At 39.5% G+C, this 15,464-nt stretch overlaps 1 protein-coding gene across 1 annotated transcript in view; it reads left to right on the top strand.

Annotated features, from left to right (window-relative positions):
• The window catches only part of THSD7B (thrombospondin type 1 domain containing 7B), an 856,222-nt gene that overhangs the window by 380,672 nt on the left and 460,086 nt on the right, over positions 1-15,464 (top strand). Inside the window, exon 7 of the mRNA XM_032856149.1 lies at positions 5,743-5,940. Within this exon, the coding sequence (XP_032712040.1) occupies positions 5,743-5,940 (198 nt within the window). The remainder of the gene's footprint in view (positions 1-5,742; positions 5,941-15,464) is intronic.

Below are 15,464 nucleotides of genomic sequence, written 5' to 3'. Positions count from 1 at the left end.
GGAATGTGTGTTTTTTGCCTCAATTAGTTTTTCCAAGGGTGGTTCAGCCTTTGGAGCTCAAGGAAAGGGTGGAGACAATAGAACTTCTCACCTGAAGGTCGTAGCGTCTCCTCAGCCACCTGAAGAGTGTAGGGTCATGTTGGGATTGATGTGAACCAGTCTCTGGTCTATAGGGCCCATACTTAGGCTAAATGACCTGCCCTAGGCACTAAGTAATCACAGACAGAAGAGCCTGTATACAGCAATGATTATTATTCAGGTCTGGGAGTTTGGCATTTTATAAATGCTTCCCTAGAGCAGACACAATTTTGATTTTTAACGTCTTGCTAAAATCTGCCAGGACCACCTGCTACTAATCCCTCCTGGGAAAGATAAAGAATGGAATTTCCCCTCTAGGGAAATGATTCTGTGCCTACAAGGAGTCCAAGCATGTTACAATGATGCTAAGTAATCTTCTTATTTCTACTGACTTGTGAGCGAGAGGTCTGGGATCTTCTCAATCTCAGTCTGTCCCATGGTCCTACCATGGGGTCTGCCAGAGTCACTGACTGGCACAAACTAAAGGTAATTCAGAATTCCACAGAGGCCAGAACACACAAGCTAATGCATTAAACATCACAAAACTCTGGTATGTAAACTGGACTGTTTAGCTTCACATTTGAATTCCCTACCCAAAGAAATGCAGTGAACCTGTAGCAAAAATCTAGGATGGATAGATATATACACACACATACACATTCTTTGTTATTTTATACTCTATTATATATTTTAGAGGATTTACGGGAAATACCAGCAAATAATAACAAGAAAATGAATGTGTAAAATTGGAGATAATTACTTCTTTTCCTTCACTAGTCTTTTCCCCACTGTGTTATTGCTTTGGTATGTTCCTTTTGTTTCCTTTTTGTTTAAAAAAAAAAAAAGTAGAAAAGGACGGAAAAGCAGTTAATGTTGTATTACCTTACAGAAGAAATTAGTTACCCTAGAGATGATCTTAATATGGCTGTTTTTCTAAGGCAGGCACCCTTCAGTCGGGAATCCTGTAAGCTTTGTGGCTGTCAGCCATTCAGAGTATATTAACAAATCAGCCATGGTCCCTAGCCTTCACACTTTCCACCAGGTTTGTGATAGGCAGACAAGAGGAATAGTACTCAGCAGGTTGGTACTTGTCAAGTGAATCTAGTATGCCTTTCAGAGGAATTTAAATTGGATCAGGTTTTATCATTCATTGCTTTACCTTTGATATGCTCCCAGGGAGTTATAATTAGAGGTATATGAAAGAGAAATAACCTGAAAAAATTGCTGATGGGTGAACTCTATACATAGGTATAATACATTTTTTAAAAAATTCTAATACAGAGACATACATTTATATGACATCCTTGTCTCCTTCAGAAATATTCCAAGAAAGACATCCTTGTCCACAGAAGTTGTTTTAAAGAACAATTTGATGGATGCTTCCTGATACAGTGTCACAATAGGTAACTGCTTATGTGGTAGGACTTCAGGGGTTCCTTAATGTCCCCAATATGATATTACCCCCAGTCATATATCCAAAGTTTTAAAATCCCCATAGAAAAAGACATCTTGAAACTGAGAACCCATGCCTATCTTTACAAAGACAGTCTTTTATGCTCTGAAACAAATCAATTTAGATAACACGCCAAAGTAGGGAAATACTGCATGTTTTAGATCTTATATAACAACAATGGGGGAAAATTTCCATTTTTCATCCTTGCCTGCTACATAGATCCACTCATAATGAGAAGTCTATAAAATTATTTTTGCTTTGTTACAGAAAATGTGTATGCTAAGAGATAGTTTTTTCTATTCCCTTTTTTTTTTTTTCTGTGTCTGTTTTAGGAGTGGGATGGTGGGGACGGGGGGCTTTCATGCCTACTTCTCATTCTAAGTATTAAGAGTTCTCATAATCGCAATTGCCCTGTCATTGCTTTTCTTATTTTCTGTATTCACAGGTGGATGCGAACTAATAATGATACTGTAAAATGCTAAACTTGTGGGAAGGGTGGTTGATTTCTAAAGAGCTGGAGTCAGTGTGCTCAGGGTCTTTGGTTTAAAGTTGTTACCCCATGTCCAAGGCTGCCAGAGATGAGGAGCAAATAGTTACCTAAGATGGCAGAAGCTTCTGTCGTCCTTGGTCAACGTGCTAGCTGCTGCTTCAATCCTGTTCCGGTGGTGGTAGTGTGGAGACAGTATTGGCCATGAACAGCTTCACAGAAGCTTACGTGGACACTTTCGGGCCATTTGCACCTGAAGATGTACAGTCATCAGACCTATACTTACCTCCCATGTCTCCTTGAATTTTCCCTTGGCTTCATTTAAAAAAAAAACAACTTTGGCTCATCTACTGTTATTTGTGTTTCTTCCCTTTTTCCTCTCCAACCCACAATTCACTCTATTCTAGAATTCAATAGAATATATCGTAAGCCAGTAGAATATATACTAAATTTTGGGATCATAAAAGAAAAAAAAAAGCCCTGCAAATACCAGTTGCATTAAAAGTGGATTGAACCTGTAGTCATTAAATGATTATTAAAACTCCTTCTTGCTGCCTCATGCCTTAAATTCCACTCTCTAATCTGTCCACTTCCATTTGAAGGAAATGGTGCATAGTCTCTGCAGATTCCTTACATGAGTCAGGCTAGAACACATCACACGCAAGAGCTGACTGGAATTCTTTCTTATGAAGAGGTGATATCTGAAAAAGTCCTCCACTGAATTTCACACATATCCATTTAATCAATAATGTGCCTCGGGAGCCGTAATGACGTCTCGTCTGATCTCAGTTTTCACATGCATAAAATGAGAATAGCAACCTACAAAATAGTTTTGCAAGATTTATTAATTTGGGTTAATATAAGTAAAGTGGCTGGCACCATCTTGGGAAAGGGTAGATGTTTAATTATTGCATGTGCCTTTTCCCCTTGTTGGACTATATGCTCTGTGAAGAATAGATTTATGTTTTCTGTTCCTCCTGTGGCTTCCCACAGTATATTACAGGGATCTACATATGGCAGTTAATGTTTACTGAATGATACGATCTGATTAATATGGAACTCGGTAAGTGAAGGTAAGTGGTTGGCTGGCCCCAGCCACTGTGGACTTGGCAGTCGTGTATCTTTCAGAACAGAAGCACCCGGGGGAAGCCTGATGTCAGTTGCAGGCATGAACATGGATGTGTGATTAAAGTTAAGCACTAACAAGAGACTCCAAGGTTTTTGTTTTATGCTGAGCTTGTGCTGTGATTTGATCCTAGTTACAGATCCTAGGGCAGCATAAATGAAAGACTAGAAGAATTTATTGACTAAAGAGATGTAGTCTGTAGATTTACGGTGAGATGGATGCAACTTGATTTATAGAGGGAAGCTGCATATACACCTCAATGACATGAAGCTCTAGGTACCAGGACACCCGGATCCTCAGTAAAGAAGACTAAGTTTCTGAGACAGTTGTCAAACCTTATCAGTCATGGAGACCCGTGCTATGTGTTGCTCAAACAGATAAACTAAACAAGGACAAACAGAAGACTGGCAGTAAGCAACATATGGACATTACATTAAGAATAGAGTTCATCCAAGTTGCATGGCAGTGAGCCCTTGGAGCTCCTTGTAGTCTGATGGCCATTGAGTGCAGTTGGAAACCTTTATGTTTCCTTTGTCTCTTCCTTCTCCCAGGAGGGGAGCTGAACACTTCTGCAGATTTTGTTGTAACTAATTGATGATACAGACTTGTAGGTATGAAGTATGGCAGACGTCATCTATTGTCTTAATCGTCCCTGACCTTAATATTTGCAATGCCGTGATCCGTGCATATAATCTCTGGTCGGCTGAATGATGCCTTCCCCCATGTGGCTGATCATCAACGTAAGAATTGAAGAATCTTTTAAAAGGAGCTCAGGGGCACCTGGGTGGCTCAGTCGGTTAGGTGTCCCACTCTGGATTTTGGCTCAGGTCATGATCTCAGTGTTGTGAGATTGAGCCCCCTTTCTGGCTCTGTGCTGGGTGTGGAGCCTGCCAAAGATTCTCTCTCTCCCTCCAGTCCTCCCACTATTTTCTCCCTCTTTCTTTCTTCCTTTCTTAAAAGAGAGAGAGAGAGAGAGAGAGAGTATGTGTGTGTGTTCATAGGTTAACCCTGGACCAAAAAACCCAAAAAAAGCACTTGAGACTGTTTATCCGAAATTCTTGTCCAGCCCTATAATATTCTGAAGAAGCTCGGCTCCCTCTTGTGGCCTAAAACCATGAGTCCATTAGTTCAAACCTCCTTGGCTGTGTGGTTTTACAGGAGACAGTCTTTCCCCAGCTATGCCTGGAGCTTTGTAATCTTTTCATTTCATTCCCATTGGTGGGAAAGTAGGCATGGCTTTGGGAAGTCTGGGAGAACAATATACCTGGCTTTGTGACCTCTCATGCTCCCTAACTTGTCCTTATCCTGGCCTCTTGTGGGAAGGGTAGTTGGGGGTATCTAACTCTCATGCTGAGAATTCGGTGTTCTCATACACTCCATTTTCTTATCACAGCCTGTCTGTCAGTCTATCTCTCTTTGAACTTAACCAGAGGAATAAGTGAATAATTCCTTAAAATGTTATCACCCAAGAAGATCGGTTTCGTTAAAAATAAAAGGAACTAAAGGAATTAAACTGGTAAATAGAATTTGGTGCATTAGAGAGTGGAAGTAAAATAGGAGATCCACGCAGGCATAACCTTCAGAGGTGATATGTCATAAGGACCAGAGATGGAAAACTCACAGACTAAAGGGTCGTATCTAGTTCTCAGTAACTTTTTTAAAGAATTTAGGCCACTTTGTTTTTTAAAAAGATAAGTTAGTTAAATATGGAGTGCTGTCATATTGAAACAAAACACACCTTAGATTTCTGTCTTCTTGGACACAAATTAGGAGCTTAGTTAACAGAGGGTCCACATTCCCTCATGGCGACAGTCCATGGAAGCTGCTTCAGAGGAAGCACACGTCCTCCACTTTGTCACACACCTCAGCACTCCCGCAGTTGTATGGTTGACTCATTTCCCTCAATTTGTACCTGCTTGACTCTTGCAACTCTGAGTTTGTGACTCTGTAAGCTCCTAGCATGTAAGACCTGTTTACATCCCTAATATAGTGAGGCGCTGGGCCTTAGTCCCACATTACATTATTTTTAACTGAATAATAGTCCAGGGACCCATGTCGAGCCAAGATGGGGAATGCAGCCCAAAGAGGTACTGTCTTCACAGAGCAGACTGACCTGGAAATCTCAGGGAAGGAATCCAGGGAAATCTCAGGTCATGAAGCTGTGAATTTTTTAGTTACCAGGGATATGCCAAAATGGAGATGAATTTCAACTTAATGCAGAGTAACCACAATGCCAAAAACAACAGAAAAAAAATAAAATGTGGATTTATCTCTGTTGAGGCTATTTCTGAGAGTCTTCCTTTACTTCTGCTGGTTTATGGAGGCCATTGGGCATAAGCTACTTACTACCTGGTTTGATTATGTGTGGCCTCTTCAAGGTTGTTAAGTCTTGGAGGACAGATTTTCTGCTCTAGTTCTTGCCCATTTTCTTTCCCTTTCTTTTCATATCCCCCTTCCATTTCCCCTAGAAGAAAACACCTTAAAATAATACACGTGTTAGAGGATGAAATAGAAGTTCCATCCTTTTCTATCTGCTGCTGCTTTTCTTCTGTTGGATAAAGATGGAATCCTGTGACCCTCCTGTTTTTTCCTTTTCAGGGTTTAGACTGAGACGGCGCCATGTCCTCATGGAATCCACAGGGCCTGCAGGCCACTGCCCTCATTTGGTGGAGTCTGTTCCTTGCGAGGATCCAATGTGTTACCGGTGGCTGGCGTCTGAAGGGATCTGTATCCCTGATCATGGAAAATGTGGTCTGGGGCATCGCATCCTGAAGGCCGTCTGCCAGAATGACCGAGGTATGAGGCAAAAAAATGGGTTGCTTAGTGATATCTGCCATATGATGTCACCGCTATCTAACAGGTCCTTCTTCTGAGGGAGAGAAACACTTAAATGTAAGTATTTACATGTAAGTCAGATGCCACATTGTTGCAAGGCCACACTCCAAAATAAATTTGTATGATTATGCCCAGATGCTATACAGTGAACCTAGAGATTTCTCTGCAGTTTTCAATTTATCGAGACAGAGCATAGAGAATTCCTCTGAGTAGTCGTCAGCTTATCAATACAAAACAAGTTTTATTTGCCTTTTTTGAGGTCGATATGTAACATGCTTTTATATATTATTAACAAATACTATACCTTGTAAAGGTTCCAGGGCTGCAATTCTTTCCAAGTTAAAGAAAAAAAATACTAAATCTTTTCATTTATATAACATTCGACCAGAATCAGTTCGAGACATAATACTGACATTTCTAAGGAACCATTTTTACATATAAATTGTCAAAATTTACAAAACTATTGAAGGTGGTGTCTTTCCTTCATTGCCAAGCTTCTCGTACAATGGGTTGTTTGAAATGAAGGGTGATTTAGAAAATATGTAAGTCACATGGAAATGAGAAAAGTGACATTTTTAAACCTTTATCTTACAGTTTAGAAAAAAAAATCAGTCTCTTGGAAGAATATCAAGTGTGTCTATTAATCCCATTTATAATGCTCTTGGTATGTGGAATGGAATGTTTTGGCTTATGAAGTGAAGTAATCCAGAGAATACAAGAAATTACAAGGTGGATTCAGAATGGCTATTTGCTTCCAGATGGGATGACATTCAGCAATGGTTTCCTTTTTTCCCTTCTTCCTGTACCCTTTTTTCTCTTTCTTTCACTCGCTCCATGCCTTTTCCTCCATCACTTTCTTCCTTTCTTTCCTTCCTCCCTCTTCTTTATTTCCTCCTTCTTTTTATCTTATCTTCTTACTTTTTTTTAACCACTGCCATAATTGGGCAGATACACACATTATGAAGCAATATAATCAGTTATCTCATGAAAGGTATTTGTTTAATTAAATAGAGGTCAACAATACATTATACAAAGCTACATCCTTTTTGATTGAGTAATTACAACTGATTGCGGCTTTGAGTATTACCAAATAATTTTTGAATTGTGGTAATATATGTATAATTTATTAACAGAGGCAAATAAGATCACTTTTGTACTACTTTCCTTTGAATTCAGGAAGATTAGTATAGAGGTTTGAACCTGAAATCTAAAGTCAGCCAGGTGGGAGTTTCAAGTCTGCTACTCACCTGCTAGATGATCTCAGGAAAATTAATTAATTTGTGGAGGCATCCTTTTCCTCAGTTTGAAATGGGGGTAATAAAACCTACCTCTCACTCTCAGATTGTGAGAGCTAAATTGGTTATATAAAAGTGATTAGTGAAGTATCTGGCACATAACCATTCAAAATAAGCTATAAGCTTATTTTACTTATAATGCACATTTATTACTGTTGCCCTGGAAGAATTGTGCAAAGAGCATTCTTACATAATATGAAGATAATAATGAGTATTAGAAAAACCACACTACTTCTTCCTCCCAACCTCCCACGGTGGAAACAAGAAGATCATTTGTTTGAGTCCCAATGACAAATGACTGTCAGGCTTTGTCATCTCACAGCAGGTATTAAAGGCTTGTCATGATATATTATGTCTATAGGGCTGAGGAGTTTTTCACAATTTGTTCTGTGCCTTCTATGGTATTGCAGAGTGTTACATTGTGATCTATAATTAGAAATAAATATTCTTCCCATTTCTGGCACAGAGCTGCTAAAACTCTTGGAACTTTCTGAGCAATAAGAGCAATGGGAGCATCTTTGGTTATATTTAGTCTCTTGCCCTCAGTTGCTGAAATCCCTTCTGAAAAGGTAACATGGGTATGTTGTGACTCAAAAAAAAAAAAAAAAAGGGAATGGGTGTGTTGTTGTTCCTAACAAGCTGGCTTCCCCCACAACAGGGTTTATGTTAATGAGGTGATTTGTGGAAAGCACCTAAGGATGGAGCTGGTCTCCAGAGAAACCAACCAAATGGAAGGTTGGTTGGAACTTTCAGTCCCAGGGAGGGAGAAGGGCTGGAGATTGAATCCAACACCAATGACCAGTGATTTAATCAATCATACAGATGTAAAGAAGCCTCCATAAAAACCCCAAAGGATTCCGGGCCTGAAGGGCTTCCAAGTTGGTGAACATGTGGAGATTTGGAGAGCATGGTGGGTAGAAACCCTGTGCCCTTTTCCCATCCTCTTCCATAAGGCATCTCTCCATAAGGCTGTTCCTGAGTTAGATCCTTTCACAATAAATTGATCATCTAGTACGCAAAACAGGTTTCCTTAATTCTGGGAGCCTCTCTGGCCAATTAATCAAGCCCAAGGAGGGGATTGTGGGAACCTCTGATTTATAGCCCATTGGTCTAAAGTGCAGGTAACCATTTTAATGGTTTAGGCTGGACTTGTGATTGGCATCCTGAGTTGGAGAGGGTTGTTGGAACCTCCGATTTATAGCTGGCTGGTTAGAAGCATAGCTCACTGTTAGGTCCACCAATAATGGATCCGTGATCAAAGGAGCGAGACTGATAGAAAGCGAAGGTCAAGCAAAGCTTTATTTTGCGCCAAGCATCGTGAATCAAACTGACCGGTCGGGGCCATCTCTTACAAAGAGGCAACCCTTCCTTGCCTTGCCAACTAACTTTTAAAGGTCAAAGGCCATGTGGTTGAGCCTGGCCACGCACAGGTGGCAAAAGAGATTATAACACACAGAGAAAGTTGCATAGTCATGCTAGGTCACACACGAATGACAAATTGAATTATAATTTACCCTATAGTAGCTATTTGAACTAGCCTATCACCTTGGTCAGAATTGGCGTCCGAAAGGCGCCCAGAAGGCGGGGCCCACACTCATTGGTAGCTAGGGAGACAGTATACGGGCCCCACTGATTGGCTCTCTCCACTTGGCCTGACCCACCCTTGTATTTGGACTTTGTTACCTGGGACTAGTTTCCCAGACTTGCTTTTAAGTATGTTCCCTGAGTGGGGGGCAGGGACAGTTTAAGTTTTACTGCATAAACAACAAAATCACTGTTTAACGGGATGGAATCGCTCTGGCTAAATAGGCCCTTACACTTACCTGGGCTTGCAGTTGGACTCTGAAGTGGAGGGCAGACTTCTAGGACTGAGCCTTTTACCTGTGGAATTAGATGCTACTTTTAGGTAGTGTCAGGACTGAGTTGAATATTAGGACACCCAGCTTTTGTTGGAGGGTTCTGTGGTGTGGTGTGGGGAAACTGCCCCTCCTCCCCCCACACTCACTCCCTCAGCCACTGAAAATGGATGTAGCCTCCTTTTTTTGGAGGTATCAATTTTACCATTGTAGAGCACTTTTAGAGGTGTTGTTGTTGTTGTTGTTGTTGTTCTTTTCTTACTCCTGTGAAAGGACAAATTTTCAACATTGACCTACCCTCTCAATTTCTGTGGGGAGAAATAGAAATTACTACTGGTTCATATCAGTCCCATGAAGTCTTTGTGATTTGTACATACCTGATTGGCTCCCAAATCATTTGTGGGTATCAGCCACGTCATGCTTACAAGAACATGCTGGCCTCCTGGTAGCTGAAGCAGTCTTTTGTCTGGTGAGAAATTGAAAATGTAGTCTGGGTACACATTTTGCAGTTCAGCTTCTGTGAAGTTCTGGATGATTTATGATAGAAGTTTAGCAAAGTGCTCCTCTTTGACTCTCCACATATTATCATAGTCTTTCCATACCTACGGGAATTTACAGAACTGTTGACACTCATTTAAATGCTTAGAGAGAAAGAAAAAGGTTGAGATATATTTAATATTTTTAATATTATTTAATATCTATTTAATAACTCATCTGTGATTTTTTTCTTGTAACATTTGACAGTTTTCTTTTAATCACCCTGAATTTATTAATTGTTTTATATGCCCTTTATTTCAGAATTTATTTAGAGTTAAATGGGTAAGATGAAAAGAAATATCTTCATTTTGGTTGAAGAAAATAAAAAGGAAAACTCAATCAGGATAGAAGCCTGCTAATTTGCAAGGGTCACTTACTTAATTTTATATAGATATGTAATAACATGTTATATATATACACACACATACACACGCAGACATACATGTATGTATGTATGTATGTATGTATGTATGTATATAAATCACTCAGCATCCCTTCAGAATATCTACATCCCATTCAAGCCAAGAGATTTCCACATAGCCATGATCAGGATTCTGGAAGACTCTTAACAGTGTCTTATTGGGGATTTGTGCTGCTAGTCAGACATATTTCTCTTTCTCAGAAGTCTAAATCATTAGCTTAATGATTTAAATTATTAGTTTAAATCAACAATTTAATTTAAATCAACAAAATTTAAAATGATTTAAAATTTTGTTTTAAATTTAAATTTAAAATTTGATTTAAAATTTTGAAAATACACAATCTCTGTCACATTGAAATCAGTAAGTAACTGGAAATAGCAGTTTGAGATGTGAAAAACCTTTTGGATTTAAGAATTATAGTCAAAAGATACAAATAATCATTTATGAATATTTACAGCTCTCTGTGCAGGAGGTATGATTTGACTCATTCTCTACTTTGATTTATTAGTGATACTATCCAGTCTTATGAAAGTTCCTGTGTCTTACCTGGCTTGTGATTGTATCAAACAATGGGTTAGTAATACTCATTTTTAGGAAGAAAATTGTATAACAGATTACATGAATGAGGATTCTGATTTGGAATCTGATTTCTAACACTTGGAGTGGTCAGTGAGCTTTGATTTCTTTCCTCTGAACAACATCTTATTTACTCTTCTGGGTCAATAGAAGTCTACTGAGTATAGAATATACATAGGTTTTTCTTGTTTCATTGACAAGCAGGTTTCCTCCTTGTCGAAGAGGGCATTTGAAGGTAAATGGAGTGTGATGCTGACCGCATACCCAAGCCATTCCTCCTTTAGATTATCAAGTGAATTCCCTGTGTCTTAAACTTTGTTTCTCAAACTAGTTCATTGTTGCCATGTTTCATTGGCAGTTGATGAAAGTTTACCACTATGTAACATCTTCCCAGAGCAGGCTGGGAAAATTCCCATAAAGCCAGGGCAGTGAATAGCATATTACTAGTGCTTCAAAGTGACCCCTATTCATCATTTTTCAAGTATCCATGATGCAAAGTGGACAGATGACACTGTGGGACAATTGGATAAACACCAGGCTGTTTATTGGGGCAGTCAGATCGTGAGTACTCACCACCTGCTTTGCTCCATAATTTGCTGGCTAGGTTATTTTGAGAGAAAAAAAAAAAAGAGTCTGTATATTTCAGCAAATGTCTTTTTTCAGAGGTAACGCAGTGTACATTCTGTACTTAGAAAAAGCAAATACCTATGTTGGTGTAATGCAGAGTAGAATACATTGAGATGAACAAAGTTCACGTGTTGACAGGTACATGGAACTAGGGTTCTCCAGTGTTACTAGAATGCCCCCTTGCACACAGGGATACTTATTTTTCAGTTGCATTAGATTTTATCCATGCAAATATTTTCCTTATATGGTGTACATATTTGCAAAGAAAACTTGAGGAAAGATTTTCCATCATTAGGGTTACTTTGCTTTTCATTTCAGAGGTATTTTTCTTGTGACTTCTTGCCTTGTATCATTAACCTTGAACAATCCAAAAATGTGATATTTAATCTTGGATAAAATGATATATTCTTATAAGCATGTGCTTGTAAGTACTCATAGGAAGACTTTAATTGGTAGAGAGCATGTTAAAACAATCATTTAACTGAGGCTGATTAAAATTTTTCTAGTATATTTCATTATATGATTGGAATGAAAGTTTTGTTTTATTTATTTTTTATTTTTATTTTTTAAAGATTTTATTTATTTGTCAGGGACAGAGGGAGAGAGAGCGAGCGAGCACAGGCAGACAGAGAGGCAGGCAGGGGCAGAGGGAGAAGCAGGCTCCCTGCCGAGCAAGGAGCCCGATGTGGGACTCGATCCCAGGACCCTGGGATCATGACCTGAGCAGAAGGCAGCCGCTTAACCAACTGAGCCACCCAGGCGTCCCTTGTTTTATTTATTTATTTTTATCTTTAATTTTCAAGAAATGTCCTTTAGGTCATTTTGAGAAGATCAAACACCATTCAGATAAGTTATTTATTGGAATATTTTGTGAATTGCCAGAGTTCTAAATAGAACCCCTTTTGTGTTTTCAAGTCATATTTTCTAAACTTTGATCATGCTCTATCTCATTTTGGTCAACAAGTGCTGCTTTACTTCTTTTCTATATTTCTTCCTTTTCTTACAAGACTTTTTAACTGCTATTTCAGCCCAATATTTATTTTCTTATATTTCAGGAATAAGTATTGGTGAGGTATTTCTTTGCCACACAAGTATAATTTGTGGTAAATTGTCCTGTTAAACAGACTCTACAAATTAAAACCACCATAGAGAATACAGAGACTCAAAATAAACTTCAAATAATTTTCTGAAACTTTTGAACAATGTCACTTGGTGGACATAACGATGTAGTTTATTAAGATGTGCGTTTTTTGTTTGTTTGTTTTGTTTTTTGTTGTTTTTTTAAAGATTTTATCTATCTAGTTGACACAGAGAGAGAGAGAGAGTACAGCAGAGGGAGCAGCAGGCAGAGAGTCAGTCCCCGGAGAAGCAGGATCACCCCAAGCAGGGAGCCCAATGCAGGACTTGATCCCTGGACCTTGGGATCATGACCTGAGCAAAAGGGAGATGCTTAATGACCGAGCCACCCAGGCACCTCAAGATGTGTATTTTGGAAGGGATAGAAGGAATTGGATTTTTTTTTTTTAAGTTACCAGAAGGTAACTGTTATTTTATATTCTTCTTATACTGATAATTTTTTGTTTCTATTCCAAGACACACACACATACGTACTTAACTTTACATAAAGTTTTGGAATTTTAAAACTGTATTGCCAGGAGTTCAGAGGAGTCAAAGGAGAGGGGAATAAATATAGACATGCATTTTGTATTAGCAGTGTAAATCCAGAGACGGAGTTTTTGAAATAGTCAGATATAGCATGTACTGTTTTTTCCTGCTCAGATCTGCTGGGCCATATACCATTGCTGTGCATATCAGCCCCCAAATTCCAGCTGACATTAGCTGGCTCTCTTTGGCTGAGGAATTTCTCTGCCCATATATGCCATCAGAAGTGCCAGGGAATTAACAATCCCAGGGAGCGGACTTCAACCAATGATTGAAGGTTGTATAAATACCAGCTTCCTTTCCCCTCAGGTGGGGTCCCCTTGAGATGCCTGTTCTGTGCTGTTTCCTAGTGAGAGGAAGCACCACCGACTCATCCTGGAGACTGATTTGATCACATGCCCTCTCATCCTCTCTCCGCCTCCTTCTCTTTCTGTCTCATCCCCAATTCTTGCACTGATTCTCTGGAATTACACCCCAATTACACCCAATACTTGCTTAAGAAGCTTTGTCGCAGGGTTTGGTTGTGGTATGACTCAAACTGAGACAGAGATGCCTGCAAAGGTATTTCATAGATCCATTCCTGTAGAAGAAATAGGATCCAATTTTAGCCATACCATATTGATGATAACATTTAAAGAAACAGATTCTAAGGAAGAAATGAGATGAGCTCGATACTTTGAACAACCCTCACCATTTTTTTTTTTTATAGATTTTATTTTAGAAAGAGGGTTGGGGGTAGCAGAGGAAGAGGGACAAGCAGACTCCATGCTGAGCATAAAGCCTGACTCAGGGCTTGATCCAGTCCCACCAGCCTGAGATCATGACCTGAGCTGAAACCAAGAGTTGGATGCTTAACCAACTGAGCCACACAGGCACTACTGAACAACCCTCACTATTTACAATTATTTGGTAATATCAGATAGCTTCAATAGAATGCTTCTGTCCTCCCATTTGAAAGCATTAAAAAAAACATTATTGAGTCCCATTTCTTTCCCAGTTAGGCAGTGCTGGTAACTTACACCATCCTCCTGAGTCTTGTTTTCCCACAGTTGAGCTATTTTATGATTGGGGGGAGGGCTAGCTATTTTTTATTTTGTAATGGATTCCACCAATACTGGAATATTTTTTAAATTTTATGTTTTATAAACATATATTTTTTATCCCCAGGGGTACAGGTATGTGAATCACCAGGTTTACACACTTCACAGCACTCACCATAGCACATACCCTCCCCAATGTCCATAACCCCACCCCCTTCTCTCAACCCCCCTCCCCCCAGCAACCGTCAGTTTGTTTTGTGAGATTAAGAGTCACTTATGGTTTGTCTCCCTCCCAATCCCATCTTGTTTCATTTACTCTTCTCCTACCCCCTTAACCCCCCATGTTGCATCTCCTCTCCCTCATATCAGGGAGATCATATAATAGTTGTCTTTCTCTGATTATTTTGCTAAGCATGATACCCTCTAGTTCCATCCACGTTGTCGCAAATGGCAAGATTTCATTTCTTTTGATGGCTGCGTAGTATTCCATTGTGTATATATACCACATCTTCTTTATCCATTCATCTGTGGATGGACATCTAGGTTCTTTCCATAGTTTGGCTATTGTGGACATTGCTGCTATAAACATTCGGGTGCACGTGCCCCTTCGGATCACTACGTTTGTATCTTTAGGGTAAATACCCAGCAGTGCAATTGCTGGGTCACAGGGTAGTTCTATTTTCAACTTTTTGAGGAATCTCCATGCTGTTTTCCAGAGTGGTAGCACCAGCTTACATTCCCACCGACAGTGTAAGAGGGTTCCCCTTTCTCCGCATCGTTGCCAGCATCTGTCATTTCCTGACTTGTTAATTTTAGCCATTCTGACTGGTGTGAAGTGGTATCTCATTGTGGTTTTGATTTGTATTTCCCTGATGCCGAGTGATGTGGAGCACTTTTTCATGTGTCTATTGGCCATCTGGATGTCTTCTTTGCAGAAATGTCTGTTCATGTCTTCTGCCCATTTCTTGATGGGATTATTTGTTCTTTGGGTGTTGAGTTTGCTAAGTTCTTTATAGATTTTGGACACTAGCCCTTTATCTGATATGTCATTTGCAAATATCTTCTCCCATTCTGTCAGTTGTCTTTTGGTTTTGTTAACTGTTTCCTTTGCTGTGCAAAAGCTTTTGATCTTGATAAAATCCCAATAGTTCATTTTTGTCCTTGCTTCCCTTGCCTTTGGCGATGTTCCTAGGAAGACGTTGCTGCGGCTGAGGTCGAAGAGGTTGTTGCCTGTGTTCTCCTCAAGGATTTTGATGGATTCCTTTCTCACATTGAGGTCCTTCATCCATTTTGAGTCTATTTTCATGAGGGGTGTAAGGAAATGATCCAATTTCATTTTTCTACATATGGCTGTCCAATTTTCCCAACACCATTTATTGAAGAGGCTGTCTTTTTTCCATTGGACATTCTTTCCTGCATTGTCGAAGATGAGTTGACCATAGAGTTGAGGGTCTATTTCTGGGCTCTCCA

This window comes from Lontra canadensis, unplaced genomic scaffold (genome assembly GCF_010015895.1).
Source record: "Lontra canadensis isolate GAN:19392208 unplaced genomic scaffold, GSC_riverotter_1.0 scaffold11, whole genome shotgun sequence".
Taxonomy (NCBI): domain Eukaryota; kingdom Metazoa; phylum Chordata; class Mammalia; order Carnivora; family Mustelidae; genus Lontra; species Lontra canadensis.
This window is presented reverse-complemented; position numbering and strand designations above follow the sequence as displayed.